A 22,500-nucleotide genomic window follows, 5' to 3' on the forward strand; every position below is an offset into this window, starting at 1 on the left:
CCCTTCCCCGCCCCCCGTCCCCAGGGGAGCCCTCACCCTCACCTTAATTGGGCCTCAGGTAGGCACGGGTAAGACTCTTCACACCTGAGGCAGAGGCACCACTCATTAAAGATATACATTTGATTGGATCTGAAGTCCCAGGTATTAATTTGTGGAAGTGTCATCTCGAGAAGTGTGGTCATATTTGTGTAATGAAAAGGTGTAAGCAGAGATATAATAATTTCTATTTCATAGAAGCAATATAATGGCCAATCCTTCTGCTGAAATATCAGTAGATAATTAAGCAAATATATTTTATGTGTAAGCAGAGATATAATCATTTCTATTACATATAAGTAATATAATGACCAGTCATTCTGCTAAAATGTCAGTAGATAACCAGGCAAATATATTATGTATACAAAAGCTTTTATGTGTATAGTTACGTATTCCACATTCTTCCTCCAATCTCCAGTCAGCAACTCACCATCAGCTCGCAGCCAAAGGGGTAATTGACCCAGCAAGCTATGATACCCTCATCAGGACTGGAAATGCACAGAATTACTGGTAATTTAGACCCGGCCCCTGGACGCGACGGTTGTAATTTGCTAATTGTCTCGGTGCAATTGACATCTGAGTGCCAAGCTAAATCCGAAATTGGCACTTTCTGGGAGCAGGGGGTCAATATTTGGGGCTCGGGAAGGCTTTCATCATCGTAGGGGGGAATCTGAACTCTTGGGCAGTTTTGCAGAACTAATATTGTGTTCCTGGATTTTAGTAGTGCTTCTCAGTGACAGAATTTGTGGTTTCAATCATTTTTAGGAAGCCAGTAATGTATTCCTGTATTCCCTGGATTTGTGGCTTCAGTCATTTTTATGGAGCCAATATTATATTCCTGACGTTTTGTAATGCTTCTCAGAGATAGAGTCCATGCTTCAGTAATTCTGTAATGCTTTTCAAGGCCAGAATTCGAATCCATACGCAACGAAACTATTGAGGTCAACATGTCAGCTCTAAGAAGCTTCACAAGATTACTGAGGACCAATTGTTGGATCTAGAAAGAATTACAGTATTACAAGGACACAAACACTTGCTCCAAGTTGTACCTGGATTCAAATTCTGGCTCCACGAAGCTTGACAAAGTCATCAACGTACAATCACTGGCCCTTTTAGCTCGAAAAAGTCCTTTTGGCTCCAAGGAGTCCTTTTTGCTCCAAGGAGCCCTTTTGGCTTCAAAGAGCCCTTTTGGCTCCAAAGAGCCCTTTTGGCTCCAGAGAGTACTTTTAGGCCCCAAGGAGCCCTTTTGGCTCCAAGGATTCCTTTTGGTTCCAAGCAGTCCTTAGGCTCCAAGGAGCCCCTTTTGGCTCCAAAGAGTCCTTTTAGCTCAAAAGAGTCCTTTTGGCCCCAAGGAGTCCTTTTAGCTCCAAGGAACCCTTATGGCTCCAAAGAGTCCTTTTGGCTTCAAAGTGTCCTTTTGGCTCTAAGAAATCCTTATGGCTGAAAAGAATCCTTTTGGCTCCAAGGAGTCCTTTTGGCTCCAAGGAATTCTTTTGGCTCCAAGGAATTCTTTTGGCTCCAAGGAGTCCTTTTTGGTGCCAAAGAGTCCTTTTAGGCTCCAAATACCCCTGCGGCACACTTACAAACTCCCCGAGGACCAGGCATCAAAGATCGAATAATTTCAAATGACGTAAGCGGCGTTAGATTCATTACAGGTGGAATTGGCACTCTGGCACTCTAGCGTGCCAATTTCAGATACAGCTCGGCACTCAGATGCCAATTAGGCTGGGCAACTGACCAATTACGCGAGTCCAGTCCAGTGGCAGGGTCTAAATTACCCATAATGCAGTGGATTCCGCACCCATACGAGATGAGGAGATAGCATATTGGTTCTGAATGATTTCGGCTTATTTTAAATGAACTAATGTACTTGGGATAATAATAATAATAATAATAATAATAATAATAATAATAATAATAATAATAATATATAATAATAATAATAAGGACATCAAAACTACCCCGCAAACACTCGAAGCCAAAGTTTTAAATATCCAATCCCTACGGTGACCCCAGGTCACATTCGACCTGACTTTTGACATTTCAACTTCCAGCCTCCCGTCCTCTCCCGGGGGAGAAGAAGGGGGGGGGGAAATTGTACGCGATTTTTACCCTCCCTTCCCCCCTCTCCCTTCCCCCTCCCTTCCCCCTCCCCCCCTCAACCATTTTCCTGGATATTCCTTCTCTGTTGTTTGAGATTTCTCGAATGGAAAAGTAATCTTCGTTTCCACTGCACTGGTCTTCTCTGGGGGAGGTAGGGAGGTGGGGAGGGCCGTTGCAAAGGTTTATTGAGTCAAGGGGAGAAAATAAGGTTTGAGGAGATAGAAGTGGTGGTGGCGGTGGGCCGTTGGAAAGGCAAATCTGATCTGATACTACTACTACTACTATTGCTGCTGTTATACTTCGAGGATCTCAAGTTGGTGTGGTGTGAGATTTGGGAGAGGTGGTTCTGTGATGGTGAGAAAGTGTTGAAGAGAGAGAGAGAGAGAGTGAGAGAGTGAGAGTTAGAGCTTTACTTTGAATTGTAGGTATTTGAGAGTGAATTACTGTAATATTATTGAGAGAGAATCAAGGTGTTTATGTGAGAGAGAGAGAGAGAGTGAGTCAATTTATGCTATGATATAGACAAATGAATTAAAACTCTCTCTCTCTCTCTCTCTCTCTCTCTCTCTCTCTCTCTCTCTCTCTCTCTCTCTCTCTCTCTCAGATTCACTACTGATTTTTTTAGCTTCCTAATAAAAATTTCTTTACCCATTTTAAGTTAATTATAAAACCCGTAAAATCATTTTCTCCATCTTTTAACAGCTCTGTTTTTGTTGCTAGAGAGAGAGAGAGAGAGAGAGAGAGAGAGAGAGAGAGAGAGAGGACCTAGTATCAAAGAACATAAACCACTCTGACGCTAAAAGGTAGACACCAGACCAGAGGTTTAATAACTTGACCAGTTGCTGCTCTCTGGTCAATAACTGTCCTCTGTTACTGCACCAGCATTTAGTTATTAATAACAGCTAGCGGTGCCAGACTCCCTCCCATTCCTCCCCTCCCCACCTCCATTGCGGTAACTGTATCATTTTCTGCAGTTGATTTGATGTTCGGTCCAGTATATAAGTCGTTTTGCGTCCAGATTTCTGCTCTGCGGTTCGGAAATCGTTTCCTCTCCGACGCCATTTTGTGATAAATGGTCCAACTTTGATGCTTTCGTTGGTCCGAGGCTGTAAATAGGTTTTTCCCAGGGAGCCATTTTGGTTCAAGCTTGTAATGGAGGGTTTTCTGAGATGCCATTTTAGGTTCTAGTCTGTGAATAGGTTTTTCCAAGGGAGCCTTATTTGTTGAAGATTGAAAGGATGAGTTTCTAGGGCGCCATTTTGTTTCAAGGCTGTAAATAATTTTTTTCAGGGAGCCATTTTGTTTCAAGACTGTGAGCAGAGATTTTCTAGGGCGCCATTTTGTTTCAAGGCTGTAAATAGTTTTTTTATGGGGAGCCATTTTGTTTCAGGACTATGAGGAGTTTTGAGGCAAGGCTGTAAGGATATTTTTTTCAGCACCATTTTGTTTAATGACTGATGAGTTTTTTCTGGTGTGCCATTTTGTCTCAAGACAATAAGGGCTTTTTTCTTGGGCACCATTTTGAGTCAAGACTGTCAGGAGTTTTTTCTGAGGTGCCATTTTGTTTCAGGAATGTAAGGAGGATTTTCTGGGAATGCCATTTTGTTTGAAAGCCTTAAATAATTTTTTCTGGGGTGCCATTTAGTTTCAAGACTGTAAGAAGTTTTTCTTTGCGGGACACCATTCTGTACGAAGACTATAAGTCCTTTTTCTGAGATGCCATTTTGTTTCAAGATGTTAATAAATTATCAGAATGTCTGGTTTTGTCTGAAGACATTTTAAATACAAAATGGCTGAAAGACTTGAGTATCCATTTTCACCTGATGTTATTTTCATGTCGATTTTCTTGTACAGGTTCCATTTTGAATTGAGAAAAAAACCATTATTGCTAGTTTTTTCTGGGTGAAATTAAGCTTTGATGTTTTTTTTTCTCTCTTCTGACACGACTTAGTATGAAAAACTAACCTTTGATATGTCAAGAGGGTAATTAACGTGGGATTTTTTCTGAATCTGTGTCAAGGAATAATTAAGTTTCAGTGTTATTTTACGTCAAATTCTACTTTGATGTACTTTGCAGATATTATATTATATTTATATTATATATATATATATATATATATATATATATATATATATATATATATATATAATTTCTGTTTTAAAAATACAGTAAAATAATTCATTTTAAGCAAATTTTTTTTTTTAGTATCGTGAACATTTTCATGGCTCATGTCAATCACTCATGATTTCTTCTTTGAAGTTTCACACCCTCACCTCTCTCTTTCTCTCTCTCTCTCTCTCTCTCTCTCTCTCTCTCTCTCTCTCTCTCTCTCTCTCTCTCTCTCTCTCTCTCTCTCTATTACGTGCGTGTATCAACAGCAGCGAGCCATTTGCCAAATTCCTCGTGAGGAATGCGTCAAAATTGACATTCCACGCTCGACTGCAAATCATCATTCCGTGAAGAACTCAAACCGTGAACTCGGATAGACATCGGAGGGGAATTGAGAATTTTATCGTTGTTTTATTACTACAGTAAACCAAACGGTGCATTAGATAGCTCCCTCGGTCGTAAATGTCCGTCTTCAGGTGACCCGGGAGACAGGGCGCGACTCCGAAATTGTCCGGGTGACACGCTGTCAGGCGCATGACTTTTGTTGACGTTTGTACTCGTTTTATTTGCATAATACGTCGTTTTTATGCATTGGGTATATAATTTTAATCATTCAAATTGAGTGAAAGATCAGTATTTTATAGATAATATAGAATTGTTGAGGCGTCGTATTGTCAAGGTGTTACACTTTTATGGATGTTTGTACATAGATATTTTTCCTAAATGTTTTTATTTACTGGTCATATAACTTCGATGATTCAAAATGAATAAGACCCAGCCTCAGTAGTTTTTAAGATCTGAGGGCGGACAGAAAAAAGTTTGAAAAGAAAAAGTACGGACAGAAAGGAGTACGGACAGAAAATAGTGCGGACAGAAAAAAGTGCGGACAGAAAAAACTGCAGACAGGAAAATTCCAGACAGAAAAAATTCCAGACAGAAACATTCCAGACAAAAAATTCCAGACAGAAAAATTCCAGACAGAAAAATTTCCAGACAGAAAAATTTCCAGACAGAAAAATTCCAGACAGAAAAAATTCCAGACAGAAAAAATTCCAGACAGAAAAAATTCCAGACAGAAAAAATTCCAGACAGAAAAAATTCCAGACAGAAAAATTCCAGACAGAAAAAATTCCAGACAGAAAAAATTCCAGACAGAAAAAATTCCAGAACACAAAAATTTCCAGACAGAAAAAACTACAGAACACAAACAATTCCAGACAGAATAAACTCCGGACAGACACCCAGACAAAACCACCACAATAGTTTTCTTGCACAGAAAACCAAAAAGAAGAAGAATCCAGTGCTACCTGTTACCTATATCTACATTTACCTGTGACTCGGTTCAGCTGGATAGATTGCGCGACCTCTGACCTTTGGAAAGTCTCGTGGGGTGGGGTTGGGGTTTGCGAGAGGGGGCGGATGGGGGAACCAGTAATCGGATTTTAGACGAGGTGTGTCGACTGCTTCGCGCTGTTGTAGGCTATCGAATTATTATTATTATTATTATTATTATTATTATTATTATTATTATTATTATTATTATTATTATTATATTATTATTATTATTATTTGTCAAGAAAAAGAATTGAAATAATAATAATAATAATAATAATAATAATAATAATAATAATAATAATAATAATAAAAAAAACCATATCAAAAAATAAATCCTTCTCAATAAGTCAGTAAATATACCCACAGAGTGAATTACAGGAACCCATTATTCCGCCAAAGTAACTAAATCCCATTCAGGATTGAATTAATCCCAGTTTGGATTACGAAACAAAAAATAATCCCGGATTTATCCATTTGCTGGTAGAATTGTTTAGCTACGTAGAATCATTAGTCAGTGATAAAAGGTTTCTCTAAATTACTCTGTTCAGAGAGAACCATTCTGTTTGAGCAATTAATTACTGTGTGGGGACTTGCTGAGTGTATGTATAATAATGAGAGAGAGAGAGAGAGAGAGAGAGAGAGAGAGAGAGATGGAAATGGACTAACCTTCTTAGCTGTTTGTAATGTTAAAGCTTCCTGGCATTGAATATATATAAGAGTGAAGTTCATGGGGAGAGAGAGAGAGAGAGAGAGAGAGAGAGAGAGGATGGCCAACCACTTTGGCTATTTGTAATATTAAGCAATGGGGAAGGGAGAGAGAGAGAGAGAGAGAGAGAGAGAGAGAGAGAGAGAGAGAGAGGATGGCCAACCACTTTGGCTATCTGTAATATTAAACGATAGAGAGAGAGAGAGAGAGAGAGAGAGAGAGAGAGAGAGAGAGAGGCCAGCCATCCACTTTTGGCTATGACACGACATGCATTTTGTTAGTGGAAATGTCGTGTTATTGATTTCTCTCTCTCTCTCTCTCTCTCTCTCTCTCTCTCTCTCTCTCTCTCTCTCTATGTACACGTGTGAAACAATTTCATTTCTCTCCCGTCTCTATTTGTTTTTTTCTCGGTGGGAGGCGGACAGGGGGCAGGGGGCGTGGACCCCGAAATTGTACCGTATTTAGAATCTGTCTTGTTGTCAATCGAGTCCTTTTTTTTTGTCTTTATTGTGTCTGTTTAGTGTCCATAAACTCGTTCTGTCTGTGAATCCCCATTGTAATACAGATTATAGTCTGTTAAATCCCAAGAGTAAATCCTCTCATTAATCCATAACCACTCTCAGAAAACTGTCTTTGTTTTGTCTGTTCATTGTCCTTAATCTCATAATCTTGTCTTTGTATAAATCCCCAAAACATTAGAGATTAATGTGGTAAATCCCCAGCATAAATCCTCTTTGAAATCCCTAAAATTCTACCCAAAAAAGGCTTTTATTGTGCCTGTTCATTTTCCATAATCTTGTCTTTCTATAATTCCCCAAAACATGAGAGATTAATCTGGTAAATCCCCAGCGTAAATCCTCTTTGAAATCCCTAAAATTCACCCCCAAAAAAAGCCTTTTATTATGCGTGTTCATTGTCCATAATCTTGCCTTTCCATAAATCTCCAAAACATGAGCGATTAATCTGTTAAATCCTCAGCATAAATCCTCTTTAAAATCCCCAAAATTAATCCCCTGAAAATCCCTAAAACTCACCTAAAAAAAGTCTTTATTATGTCTGTTCATTGCCCATAATCTTGCCTTTCCATAAATCCCCAAAACATGAGCGATTAATCTGTTAAATCCCCAGGATAAATCCCTTTTGAAATCCCTAAAATCCCCCCAAGAAAAGGCTTTAAACCACGTCAAGAGATTTAACTAGCCGAAAGTCACTTTTAAATGCCCGGAAGAAAATGGGGCATTAAAGCATTAATGCCCAGAAAGAATGTGAGAGAGAGAGAGAGAGAGAGAGAGAGAGAGAGATTTCAGTCCCCAGCACTTTTAACAGCACTTAAAAAGGAACCCACTAAATTTCCGTGGCGGCCTCACACAATGGGGGCTTTTGTACCCGTGAATTTTTCTTTTTTTGGGGGGGGTCGCTTTTAGGGGGGCGGAGCTACTTTTTAAAGGACCGGCCGCCGGAAACGAATGAGTTCCGGAGGTTGGGAATAAAAATGGACATAAATAAATTATGTGGTGGTTTGTCTCCGGAGAGAGAGAGAGAGGGGGAGAGAGAGGGTGTTTTATATACCAGTGTATTCATTCTGTCAAGAATGAAGGTACCTCTATTTTTGGTACTCGTAAGTGGCCCAGTTTTGGGAGATGCTTAGCCCGTACTGGACGACGGTTTTATATATTTATATGTGTGTGTGTTTGGAAACAGAATCATCCTCTAAACTCGCTCCATCTAAGATTATTAAGATAAAAAGATTTATATAGACATCAGCTTATCTCTGAAGTTTTTCACCATGAAACCTGAGCTGGAAAAAATATTAAGAGGAAAAATATTAATATTTTATATAAAGCTTCCTTGGAAAATTAAGCTTTAGCAAGAAAAACGCCAAATTAGGCTGGTAAGATCTTTGTAATCTTTCTGGGCCTCATGATTTTTTTAATTAAGAGCTGAAACGTCCGGAAATGCTGTCAAAAATTATCAGAATTTTATTTTTTAGTTTTCTGTAAAAGAGAACTTTTGTGCCGGCTTTGTCTGTCCGTACTTTTTTCTGTCCGCACTTTCTCTGTCCGCACTTTTTTCTGTCCGTCCCCAGATCTTAAAAACTACGAGGCCAGAGGGCTGTAAATTGGTATGTTGATCAACCACCCTCCAATCACCAAACATACCAAATTGCAGCCCTCTAGCCTCAGTAGTTTTACTCTAATTAAAGTTAAAGTTAGCCATAATCGTGTATCTGGAAACGATATAGGACAGGCTACCACATTTCATGGGCCGTGGTTCATACAGCATTATACGCTATACAGAAAACTCGATTTTTTTACTTATTTATAATTATATACCATCTTCGACCACAATTCTTTTCAAAAAATCATATTAAAAATATCCATTAATTTTTTACCCACTCTTGACTCCTTTCTAGATTCAAAAAAAAAACAGACAGTCTGTGTTTTTCTGAAAAGTCTGAAAAAAATATAAATACCAATTTGTACATCTCTTCAGAGAAGTCTGCCATCTTGAATAGAAAGATGATTTCCTTTTATTGCTCGAAGTTATACAACATCTAGCTGTAGATTAAAGTAAAAAGCGTTCACATTGTCTGTGCAAGTCCCTCACAGAATTCTGTCGTGGAGAATTAACAGAAAAAATAGAATGTGATTCTCAGATTTACCATTTTTTCATGGACGAGAAACATTTCTCAAAAGAAGCCGTGAAGACTTCATATTATTTTCCCTCGTTTTCTGAAGATTTCGTTTTCGTAGATATATATAATTTGTAGGAAACAATATGGGGTCTGGTACAAGCAATTATGATCACCCAGCCATGCAGCGATCTGAGTCAATCTTACAGCGAACAAAGTCTGCATTGCAAAGAGATGTTTGGGCAGAAACAAAACAAATAAAGGTGGATTCATTCCTTTGACACTTGAAATTTGAGAGATATAAGCTAAGTGGTACCTTAGGGATGCAAAAATAATTTTGGAATGAGACAGGGACAAAGTGGCGACATACAACTTTGCAAAGAAACAAAAACACTTGAAGATTGTATAAAGTGACTGAGGCTAGAGGGCTGCAATTTGGTATGTTTGATGATTGGAGGGTGGGTGATCAACATACCAATTTGCAGCCCTCTAGCCTCGGTAGTTTCTAAGATCTGAGGGCGGATGGAAAAAGTGCGGACGGACGGACAAAGTTGGCTCAATAGTTTTCTTTTACACAAAACTGAAAATCTCCCAAAACCAAACAGGAAAACCAGACTTCTTTTCCCTGGCCATTCCCCCCCACCCTTCCCCCCCTGCCCCAAAATACCCTGGGATGGCATAGCAATGTTTTGGGGGGGTACCATTAACCTCATCTCGAATATCCTACCCAGGGAGAGAATATCCCCTGGGGGCAGAAAGCCAAATGTATACGACCATTTATTCAGAAGGCGAACTCTTTGGTGGCACTTAGCGACTGTGCTCAGCTATGCTCGGCGGATTGACGAATGGAGGTAGTAGAAGCTTGGAAAAGTCGTCGGCTGGTGGTTTTAGAAGCAGACGTTACAGCTGGATGAACTCGAGGGTTCAGTTCCTTTTCATTCAATCGCTAAAAATTTGGGTTCCGTGTGATTTTGCAGGAAGTTTTGGTAATCGTTCTAAAAGACAGAAGAATGGGCAATTCGAACTCGAGGTTCAGTCATTCCAATTTGGTCGCAGGAAGTTGGGTGTTTGGTCACTCGTTGCCTATCGGGTGATGCGACTTTGACGTAAACTTCGCAAGAATCCATTCGTTAGATTTGGCGTAATCGTTCTACAAAAACAGAACGAATGAACGAACAGACCCATAATACGACCTTCTGTGGATGAGTGGATGATAAGTGGAAGGTTGCTGATTTATTATTTTCGTGAAAAAACTACCAAACTGCTCCCAAACCAACCGCTTGTGTGGACCTCAATTCAAAACGATTTCTTAGCCTCCAATCTGACTTTGAGATTCGCCCTGGCGTTATGGAGCGCTCGACCGAAGCCATTCTTCGCGGCATTAAGACTGTAATTTATTAATCGAGGCCGGTTATTAATGGAGCAATTAGTGGTAATTAGTATCAGGCTGATTTGTGCATTCGGGCGGGAGAATGAATAGGATTTCCAAAAGAGGCTTCGACCTACCATAAAACTCGGCCGGGGAATGTTTTTCCTCTCGAGGAAGTTTTGTGGTATCGTGTGTTTGTCATTAGTGGCTTTTTCGCGGGGTGGAAAAAGGGCTAAAAGGAAAGAGATTAATCAGAGAGAGAGAGAGAGAGAGAGAGAGAGAGAGAGAGAGAGAGAGAGATTTTCAAGGACAGGACAGAGAGAAACTATATTTTCATTTCGATTCATAATTGAAAAATTGTCAAACAGGTGAAATTGTAATATCATAGCAACATTGAGAAATAGGAGAGAGAGAGAGAGAGAGAGAGAGAGAGAGAGAGAGAGAGAGAGAGAGAGATTGATACTTGTTCCTAATTGCTATCATAACATAAACTGTTGAACTTTTTCCTCCCAAGTTAGATCTGAAATGTATTACTTCTTTTACTGACTTTTTTTTTATACTCTTGAAAGTAAAAACTTTGATAAATAAAACTATGTCAAATATATAAATTCATTTTATCAGATCTGCAAAATCACTGGAAAACTGATAGAAATATTTCACGACAGTGAGAATTTATCAGAGTCATGTACAGTCAGTGATACAAAGTAACCATTTTTTTGAAAAAATTATTAAATAAAATTTATCAGCTTATTCTATTCAAGCTGTAAACCCTTTGGAAAACTGATACAAACATAAATGAAATGATAAAAAATAATACTGCATCAAACTCAAAGAAATGAATATATCATCAAATTATTTTTGCGGAATTCACCAACATAAAATTCAATATATAAAAAGTCACAAGACATCAATTTATCACCCAATTGAAAGAGAGAGACTTAAAAACACACTGGAAATCCCTCCAGACTCCAAAATAACCTCGGATATAAATTTGCATTTGATGACCTGCTAATATCCAATCTTTCCAGTCCGCTTTACCTCGGGGGGGCAAAAGATTCCGAAAGTTTCAGTCTTTAAGGAAGATTTATATATCCCCCTCACCCACCCCCCCCCAAAGGATCCAACTCGGGCAGTCTTTTCCCCTTTGAAATGAGAACCCCCCTGCTGTTTAGTAAACGAGATTCGAATGACACAGAATGGAAAAAGAGAAAGAGAGAGAGAGTGAGAGAGAGAGAGAAAAATAGATTCGAATGCCATTAAGATCAAAGCGCCCACTGCCATGAAAAGGCGTTTGGAGAACTGGATGTTTTTAGTTTTATTTGTTTAGTTTTTTCTTTTTTGCTTTCTTGAGTTTGTTTTGTGTTTTATTTTACCTCTGATTTTCATTCTCTCTCTCTCTCTCACTCTCTCTCTCTCTCTCTCTCTGTGAGCCTAATGGGCTCTCCTTAAAGGGACATTACCCTTCGGAGGAGAATGTTCTCCTTTCGCGAGGCTTCGGAAGATCCGAAACGCCCTGCGGAGGCTGAGCGATTAGCCGGTTCCCCTTCTCCGAAAAAATGCGGGTCCTTTATTCACCTCTAGATCCAGAATTGGGCCCCAAAACCCAACCACTTGTTGACACCAACGAGAACCACCTCGGGTCGAAGTTCCATCAAACTCCACAAATAACTTCTGTCAACTTCCTCGGCTCAGAGGCAAGCGGCGAAGTTTGTTTATCCGAGGCTGACGGAATGGGCTGTTAATTGTCTTGATCTTGTCTGGGCTTCAGGGAGAGATGTAGTAACACCCTTTTGGCAACGTATTCCCACATTCACTCTGTGGAAGCGGTACGCAGAACTCCCACAATCCCTCTGTGGAATCGGTGGTGACCTTTTGCCAACTCAGTTCACTGACCTCTTTTATTCCTTTCCTCGATTCTTATATTTCTTCCCACTTGACCTATTAGTGATCTCTATATTAACCTAAAGACGTTGTACATGAAATGGTAAGGGTTGTCAGGTGGTACCTGATACGCCCGGGTAAAACAGCATCCCCTTCAAACGTACGTTTATATCTCAAAATCTTATTCTCGAGCACAGAGTCGAATCGCCTCTGTACATCGCAAAGTCAAGTTTGCTGGGGAGATAAACACTCGTCTGCAACCCTCCCCAAATGGCTCGCAAAAGTTGCCAGAAGTTTCTTTTTAAATCACTTTGGACTTTCTACCTCTCTCACCGCCCCCACCCCCAAAATCTCCTTCTGTCTCCGGTACAAGTGGCGGAATTCGTTTGGTTTGGCAAATTCGGAGAAGGAATCCCAAAGTTGTAATGTAATTAACGTTCTTGGAAACTTTGTCCTGCAATGAGAAACACTTCTTTCCTTTTTTTTCTTTCTTTAAAACGTTAGAAAACTGTCGTCGGCAACTCTTGTTTTCCAGGCGGGCCAATCAGTGACTCCCTCCTGTCGCCGGTTGCCGGATACTTCGTTTTTTCCAGCCTTTCGCATTATCTGCTGACTGTGCATTTTACCCGGACCTCTCATTGTTTCGCATAAAGATGACCTGAGGCTTTTACGCTGCAGGAAAATCGGAAGTCAGAATTCCTTCCTTTTTTTTACCTATTTTTTTACACTTTTACCGACTGCATATTTCACCGAGGGATTAATCCTTCTTTTCGCGAAAAGGCAAATTGGAAACTGCCCTTGTTTGCAGAACCAATCGCAGCTGCCGGACAGTGTTTTATTGCGCGTCTCTCTCTCTCTCTCTCTCTCTCTCTCTCTCTCTCTCTCTCTCTCTCTCTCTCTCTCTCTCCGTTTGAGGCGCGAAGATGAATTGGAAATTGTTATTTTATGCTGGACCAATCACGGGGATTTGAAATCGTTGCCAGAAAGCACTCCTTTTTTTTTTTTACTCCCTCTCCCTGTCAGATTCATTTGTGCCGGACAATCTTTGCCCCGTTGTAGATTAATCCCGGATTCCCGTAATAGAGTTGGTAATCTCCCAGGTTCTTTTTTTTGGAGGGACGCCATAAATCTCCTCTTCTCTATTCTCGCAATTGCATTGATAATCCCGCCACGCTCTTTTATCTATGAAGGATCAATCGCAACAGGACATGAAGCATTGCAAGGCTTCGTGCAACAGGGGCACGCGGCATTGCAAAGCACCATCAATCAGTCATTTCCCAGGCTTCAGTATTGAATGAATGTCAGTTCTTTATATATTCCATTGTTCTTTCAGACCATTTTGCAACATTCTCAGAATGTTTTGCAATGCAGAGGCCATCAGAGCTGCCCTTGTTCCAACATTCTTTTTTTTTTTTTTTGCAATGTCACTGTTGCATGTAAAGATCGAATTGGCAACCGTTTCCCGTCTGCCCTTCGACCAATCACGGCGAAGCTTGTCGTCGTCAGTTGCCAGAAAGAACCGTATATATATATCTCTCATATCACTCTTGCCAACTGGGGTTCTTTGTTTTTTTTTTTTCAGAATAATCCTGGCTTCTCTTGTAAAGGGAAATTGGAAAAACAAATCTCAGGTGGTTTTTCGAGATTGCAAAAGGTGTATATATATAGAGTCTTCAACTCCATTGTGTTTTTTTTTATTTTATACTTATTGTTCTTTTCAATTGTTTATATAATTATCTTTGGGGGATAAATTGACAAATGTATATCATGAGCAAAGTAGGGTTTCGTATTATTATTATTATTATTATTATTATTATTATTATTATTTATCTTTTGCTTTTAATACATATTTTAATACATATATTACTGTATTTATCTGACATATATTATCAGTTTTTATCAATTTTTAAAAGTATATATATATATATAAATATATATATATATATATATATATATAGATATATATATATATATATAAAGAGAGAGAGAGAGAGAGAAAAGCAACAGAGTTTTCATATCCTAAAAGGCTAAGTTCTCCCTCATCCTAAGTTTATCCTACAATAACCCAAGGAATCCTACTCCCAACTTCGAGACAAAATAAACCCAGGATTTCGTCGAGTTAGGATTAGGAACCCGGCCGTAATCCTACAGGAAATTAAGGTTTAACGAACCTTGATCCTGCTTGGCTTTGTAGGACCTCCCCCCCTCCCCCCACGCCCTTCCCTTGGATTAGGGGAGGGGGGGAGGGTAAAATTTGGGAAAGTAAGAGCAGTGTGAATCCTTTCTGTTAATTAGCAGTTCTGGAGGACGTTGTGTGATGAGAATTTTTCTGTGATAATAATAATAATAATAATAATAATAATAATAATAATAATAATAATAATAATAATAATAATGATATTATATAATTATTATAGAGATTAATGATGACTTTTAAATCATTTCTGTTACATAAAGAAATCCAATATATTAAGATCTGTTTCCAATAACTCTATAGAAAAAAGGAAAATTAAATTATTTTTTCCAATAAATCTATAGAAAAATAAAAATAAAATTCTAAATTTATTCCCAACAAATTTTAAGAAATTTCCAAACCCAAACCTAAGCCAGGATCAAAAATCAGAAATTTATTTATTTTCCCAATAAACTGTTTCAAAATTTATTTCCAAAAAATTTGCAAAAAATGAAGAAAAATTCTAAATTTATTCCCAACAAATTTTAATAAATATTAACCCAAACCTAAGCCAGGATCAAAAACCAGAAATTTATTTATATTCCCAATAAACTGTTTCAAAATTTATTGCCAAAAAATATAAATTTATTCCCAATAAAATTTTAATAAATACTAACCCAACCCTAAGCCAGGGTCAAAAACCAGAAATTTATTTATCGCTCCCAATAAACTGTTTGAAGCGAAGCCAATAAACAATACACAGCCAATGAAAGAGAGTAAAATCTGCCTTTGTTATGTTATAATTGAATCTAAATGGAATATTCACAGATTGCATTGCTCATGATTCGGACAAAGCGCACTTTTGTTCTGTGCACTTACACCTTTACACACACACAGATATATATATATATATATATATATATATATATATATATATATATATATATATATATATATATATATATATATATATATATATATTTATTTATTTATATATATTTATTTATTTATATATATATATATATCACAGAACTTTTTTTGTTTTTATTTAACATTATAAACAAATTTTCAGTTTTGAAGAAATTCAATAAAAATCTCTCTCTCTCTCTCTCTCTCTCTCTCTCTCTCTCTCTCTCTCTCTCTCTCTCTCTCTCTCTCTCTCTCTCTCAGAACTTTTTTTTGTTTTTATTTTACAATAAAGACAAATTTTCAGTTTTGAAGAAATTCAATAAAAATCTCTCTCTCTCTCTCTCTCTCTCTCTCTCTCTCTCTCTCTCTCTCTCTCTCTCTCTCTCTCTCTCTCTCTCTCTCAACAGTCCAGCAGTTCAACAACTGCTGCTGCAGTACCAATGAACTGTGTCGTTGCAGAACTGTGGGCTCAGCACACATTGCATGCAATGTGCTTCATTGCATGATAGAGAGAGAGAAGAGAAGAAAAGAAAAGAGAGAAGAGAGAGAGAGAGAGAGAGAGAGTTTTCAGTAGATGTTTTTATTATTTTATAATTTCAAATTTGAGTTTTACATATTTTTTCATTATTATTTTATTTCCGTTTAAAAAATCTAGACAGTTCTTTTGTTTATCAGCAACTTTATTAATTTTCTAAATCTTTTTATCCCTATTTATGCTTTGGTCGCAGTTTATCAAGTTCCTTCAATTTCCCTTTATTCATCTACCGTTTATCACCTCAATTCCATCCATAACATCGATTAGATTTCTCAGCCCCTCATCTTCTCAAATCTCTTCGTCACATTCGTCAGAATTCTTTGATTTATCCCTTAATTTATTCTTTGATTTATTCTTGATTTATCACCCAAATTAATACATTAGTTAGTTTATCAAATTTATATCACAATAAATTCTCTCGTTTGCGATCTGTCATCGCTCCTAACCAATTACACCAGACAATAACAGGCTCTGATTTATTGCTGAATAAATCCTCGGCCTGATTTATTCCAGTGCTCTCTCTCTCTCTCTCTCTCTCTCTCTCTCTCTCTCTCTCTCTCTCTCTCTCTCTATATATATATATATATATATATATATATATATATATATATATATATCTTTTATCTCTCTCTCTCTCTCTCTCTCTCTCTCTCTCTCTCTCTCTCTCTCTCTCTCTCTCTCTCTCTCTCTCTCTCTCCCCTTCGTGGCGTTCCACTGTGACATTCATTCTGCATGCTTTATTGGCTCTCGATAAATTGCAAGACACCTTTTAATCTGGTCGTAAATCCCACCACCCCCACCCCAACCCCTTGGGAGGGAGGGGGATTAGGAGGGATTAGGGAGGGATTAGTTATGTCTGTCATGCGGATTCACCAGGTGATTTATTGATCGAAAGTGTATCTTATTGCGTTCGTTTATTCATGATATTTCGTCGCTGGCGAATCGATGGGTTGGTCAAGCTTAAATTGGGCGTGAGAAATGGGCGTGGGTGGTTGTGTGTATTCATATAAATAGATAGATAGATTAATATACATTCACATAGATAGATTGGTAAATATAAGATCGTATAGTACAAAAAAATTTTAAATAAAAACAAAGAAATTTCTCCCACCGGCACAAAATCACACGAATCATTTTGACACTCGTCCAACCATTGCAATCGTGGCCCAACCCCACAAAACCTCCATTAAACAAACGCTCGAACCCACCAGTTATCGCTCACTCCGGATCGCGATTGGCAAATCCGTCCCGCGTCCGGAGTCATGGCGAGTTTTTAAATACGCCTCGTGGCTCCGATTGTAAAGCGTATGATTGAATGCGATTGGGAATTCCATTAGTCTGACTCTCTCCGCGTGTGTGTGTGCATCCCGATGGAGCCCGGAGTGGTAACTGGTCGTATTTGAAAGAATACTGTTTATATATACTATATTTACTCTTTTAAGTTTTGTTTTGGACGAAGTATTGGTTCTCGAGATTCGTGTTTTTGGTGGTGTTTCTTGGTTTGGGCAGTGGTGGGGTTTTGGCTCTAGTTGGGTGTTTAGAATCCAAATGGGGTCTTTCTGAACAGGTAGTCTCTTGACAGAAGCGGGATTATGGCTGAGTTTAACCTTAAATTAAATCAAAACTACTGTGGAGGAGGGTAGAGGGCTGTAATTTGGTATGTTTGGTGATTGGAGGGTGGGTGATTAGCATACCAATTTGCAGCCCTCTAGCCTCGGTAGTTTCTAAGACCTGAGGGCCGACTGAATAAAGCGCGGACGGACAAATAGTTTTCTTTTACAGAAAACTCAAAAGCAATGAATTGTTCATCCGCAATGAATATATATCTCGATTTTTTGGCCGCGGAAAATAAATACAAATCCCAGAGCTCAGGGAACAGAGAATTTATTCCGGCAAACATTAATTGTCTCTGGTTTCCGTTACATTACTGCAATGAATTTGGAAATGTTTTACCCCCCCCCAAAAATAAAAGTTTTCCGAGTCTTCGAATGAATGTGTTTTGGTAATTGGCGTGAGTGTAAATGACAGAGTTTGTTTGTTCTAAGTTTTTTTTTTTTTTTAGTTTTCTGTGAAAGAAAGCTGTTGTGAAGGCTTTGTCTGTCCGTCCGCACTTTTTTCTGTTCTCAGTTTGTTCTGTCCGCACTTTTTCTGTCCGCCTCAAATCTCAAAAACTCCTGAGGCTAGAGGGCTGCAAATTGGTACGTTGATCATCCACCCTTCAATCATCAAACATACCAAATTGCAGCTCTCTAGCCTCAGTAATTTTCGTTTTATTTAAAGTTAAAATCAGCCATAATCGTGCGTCTGGCAACGAAATAGGCCAGGCCACCACCGTGCCGTGGTTAAAGTTTCACGGGCCGCGGCTCATACAGCATTATACAAAAACCACCGAAAAATATATCTATTTGCGGCTGTAGCGGCTGTACGGAAAACCCGATTGCGCCGGAGATACTTCGGCGCATTTATTTTTTTTAAGTTCCAAGTCTTCGAATGAAGGAGTTTTTATGTCATAGTTTTTTTTTTTAAGTTTAAACGGAAAATGTATAATGAAAATTTTCCTTAATTAGGTTGTAGATTCATTAGATGTGTTGTCTTTTTTTTTGTACTGTTTTCTGTCAAAAAAAATATATATATATATCAAAGGGAATGTTTTATTTTATTATCAACTTGGACAGTAATTCATAAAACTGCTTTGAGTTTTTTTAATCGGGAAGAAAAACTGACTGTGAAAAATTATAATTGAAAGGGAGTTTTTTTCTCTTAGTACATAATTATATTTGTAGGTTTATATCAACCTCTCTCTCTCTCTCTCTCTCTCTCTCTCTCTCTCTCTCTCTCTCTCTCTCTCTCTCTCTCTCTCTCTCTCTCTCAGAGGCACTGACGTCACACAGTAATGGGTCAATCAGATCAGTAGCCGGTGGCCGCGTGAGGTTTGGACATTGCATCTTTAGAAAACCAATTGCGAACGAGAGAAGAATTCAGGGTTATTATTTGTTGTTTTTTTGTTGTTTTTTGGCGGTTGTTAGCGGTTACTGGCACCACTTGTTGTTTCCTGATGTTGTAGGTTCATTCAGCTGTTGTTGGTTATGGTCGTTGAGATCGGGGAACGAATATATATATATAAAAGAACCAGTGATCGAATGTCTATTTAGGTCAGCATTGTCAACCAAGTGTCTACTTTGATCAGTCGTGTCTTTCAAGTGATGAAGCATCTTTTTTGACCTCTTCCACAGCGTTGACCTGAGGTCAATGGACGAAGGGAGCAGCACGCGAGCGAGCGACGTCTTCGAAGGGCGCGCCCGCTTCCAGAAGGACCACCTGAATTGGGTGCTGGTCGTCAAGGACGTGAACTACAGCGACCAGGGGGAGTACAGATGTAGGCTCGATTTCCAAGGGTCCCCTACCCACAATGCGAAGGTTCATCTGCATGTTGTTGGTGAGTTTTGGGTTCTGTTGGGTTTTTTTGAGTGGGTTCTCTCTCTCTCTCTCTCTCTCTCTCTCTCTCTCTCTCTCTCTCTCTCTCTCTCTCTCTCTTTGTTTATTTATATATATCTCTTTCTCTTTTGGTTGAATGTCAAATATTTTTTTTTATTTGGTCTACTTGGGTTTTTGTGGGTTCTCTCTCTCTCTCTCTCTCTCTCTCTCTCTCTCTCTCTCTCTCTCTCTGGTTTTTGTGGGTCTTTAAAGCTCTCTCTCTCTCTCTCTGAGTTGAATATTGAATGTTTTTTTCAATCATTGAAAGCTAATGTTAAGATTATATTTATTCTATCAAGGTAGAATCTCTCTCTCTCTCTCTCTCTCTCTCTCTCTCTCTCTCTCTCTCTCTCTCTCTCTCTCTCTCTCTCTCTCTCTGTTGGTGGATTGAATATTGAATATTTTTTTAATCACTGAAAACTAATATTAAGCTTACATTTATTCTATCAAGGCACAGATTCTCTCTCTCTCTCTCTCTCTCTCTCTCTCTCTCTCTCTCTCTCTCTCTCTCTCTCTCTCTCTCTCTCTCTCTCTTGCTTGAATGCTGAATATTAAATAAGTTTTTTCGGTCCTTGAAAATTGATATTGACATTTGTGGTTATTAATATTACACATATTTGATCAAGACAGAATATAGGAACCTTCTCTCTCTCTCTCTCTCTCTCTCTCTCTCTCTCTCTCTCTCTCTCTGTTCTATTCATCTTGTTATACTTGTATTAATTGAATTTTGTTCTGAATATTAAATAAGTTTTTTCGGTCCTTGAAAATTGATATTGACATTTGTGGTTATTAATATTACACATAATCCTTGAAATGTCAAGATTTGGAATAATAACGAATCTGGTCGAGACATTTTATGGTGCAATGGACCACTGTAATCTCTCTCTCTCTCTCTCTCTCTCTCTCTCTCTCTCTCTCTCTCTCTCTCTCTCTCTCTCTCTCTGTTCAATATTCCATCTGTGTCTTGTTATACTGATATTGACATTGATGGGTATTATTAATATATTCATTTTGTTCTGACGGATTATCCGAACCCTCTCTCTCTCTCTCTCTCTCTCTCTCTCTCTCTCTCTCTCTCTCTCTCTCTCTCTCTCTCTCTCTCTCTCTAATCCTTGAAATGTACATTGAAATCGATTTGGAATAATGATAACGAATCTGTTCGAGACATTTTATGGTGCAATGGACCACTGTAATCACTATCTCTCTCTCTCTCTCTCTCTCTCTCTCTCTCTCTCTCTCTCTCTCTCTCTCTCTCTCTCTCTCTCCCTTTGTCCCTTCGGGGGAAAAAAGTCTTCGAATGATAATTAAAGGGAGAAATTCCTCTAATGAGAAATCAGATTTGCCCAACAAGATATTGACGCAAACTAATTAATCTAAGCGTAATTAGTTTGACTAATCCGGATTCGTTTTTCTGATAATTCTATTAATAAATCCGCCATTTCGCCTCTTCTTCTTCCTTCATTCCTTTCTTCCTTACTTCCTTTCTTCCTTTCTTCCTTTCTTCCTTCCTTCATCATTTGTTATTATCCTGGTTTATTGGCTTCTTCCTACTTTCTGTGTTTTTCTTATTTTATTTTTTTCCAGTCCTCTCTCTCTCTCTCTCTCTCTCTCTCTCTCTCTCTCTCTCTCTCTCTCTCTCTCTCTCTCTCTCTCTCTAGGTTGAATATTGAATGTTTTTTTTAATCATTGAAAGCCAATGTTAAGATTATATTTATTCTATCAAGGTAGGATCTCTCTCTCTCTCTCTCTCTCTCTCTCTCTCTCTCTCTCTCTCTCTCTCTCTCTCTCTCTCTACATATACACTTCTACAAATAGGTATCAGTCTCTCTCTCTCTCTCTCTCTCTCTCTCTCTCTCTCTCTCTCTCTCTCTCTCTCTCTCCATTTAAGCACCCCCACTAATCCCACTCACTCTCACACTCTCTCTCCCCCACAGATGAGCCTCACAGCATCCGAATCTACAGCACGGGAGGGTCCCCCGTGGAGAGGGAGGTCTCCGTGCAAGAAGGGCGTCCGCTCTCCCTGTCTTGCAGAGCAAATGGAGGTGAGACAATTTCTTTTGATGCGAAGGTCACAGTGATGTTATCCACTCAGCCTTGGATTTATCCACGCTGAGTGATGGCTCGGTGGTAGCGACGACAACTCCCCCCACTTGGTGGTACCGAGTTCAGAGTCTTCTTGGGTATTATTGGGTTTCTCTCTCTCTCTCTCTCTCTCTCTCTCTTCTTGGGTCTTGTTGTTATTAGAAAGGTTCATTTTACTTCCATGTAATGCCTTGTCAATAAGTTGTACATATTTTAGTGTTATTTTGTTAGACTCTCTCTCTCTCTCTCTCTCTCTCTCTCTCTCTCTCTCTCTCTCTCTCTCTAATGTTTTAAGAAATGAGAGAGAGAGAGAGAGAGAGATAGATTTTCATTCCCAAATAAGTCCTTACGAACACGTAAATATATTATTGTTTTATTTTGTAAGACTCTCTCTCTCTCTCTCTCTCTCTCTCTCTCTCTCTCTCTCTCTCTCTCTCTCTCTCTCTCTCTCTCTCATTTCTTAAAACATTAAAGAGAGAGAGAGAGAGAGAGAGAGAGGTTTCTATATTTCAGATATTATTCATCAAAAAAATATGTCAGCAACTTGACATACAACATAATGGTGTGTGCATATTTATGTGGTTTGTGTATGTGGAGAGAGAGAGAGAGAGAGAGAGAGAGAGAGAGAAAGCTCCCTTTGTCATAATAAGCCACACAGCTATTAAAAAAAAAAATATATACAAAAAAGACACGCAGCGATATATTAAAAATACCTCCCTTTGTCAAAAACCATGCAGTCAAAATTACCGGGAATTTAAAGTAAAAAAAAAACAAATTCCGATTTGATTCCCGATTTGATTCCCGATTTGATTCCTGCTTTTGTGCGGCCCAGCTTGTATCCCCTGACTATATATATTATAAAAGGAATCCTTTTTCAATTGACATACTACAGTATTTCGTGATATAGATATCTGTATCTATAACTATATAATTATAGGTATCTATATATATATATATATTCATGTCGGTACCTCGTCAAAGGAATCATACAGTGACGTGGGTTGAGAGAGAGAGAGAGAGAGAGAGAGAGAGAGAGAGAGAGAGAGAGAGAGAGAGAGAGCCACATCCCCCCTCTCAAACAAAATGGAAAACCATTCCTCGTAGTCTATCAATTATTATCTCTGGTACAACCACTTCGTTACATTACTAATTCCA

At 38.7% G+C, this 22,500-nt stretch overlaps 1 protein-coding gene across 2 annotated transcripts in view; it reads left to right on the forward strand.

The window, feature by feature from the left end:
• The window catches only part of LOC136856302 (synaptogenesis protein syg-2-like), a 320,580-nt gene that overhangs the window by 238,824 nt on the left and 59,256 nt on the right, over positions 1-22,500 (forward strand). For both annotated transcript variants that reach the window (XM_067134052.1, XM_067134053.1), the window contains 2 exons: positions 19,023-19,225; positions 21,198-21,305. In XM_067134052.1, coding sequence (XP_066990153.1) covers positions 19,023-19,225; positions 21,198-21,305 — 311 coding nt within the window. The remainder of the gene's footprint in view (positions 1-19,022; positions 19,226-21,197; positions 21,306-22,500) is intronic.

Source organism: Macrobrachium rosenbergii, chromosome 35 (genome assembly GCF_040412425.1).
Source record: "Macrobrachium rosenbergii isolate ZJJX-2024 chromosome 35, ASM4041242v1, whole genome shotgun sequence".
NCBI lineage: Eukaryota > Metazoa > Arthropoda > Malacostraca > Decapoda > Palaemonidae > Macrobrachium > Macrobrachium rosenbergii.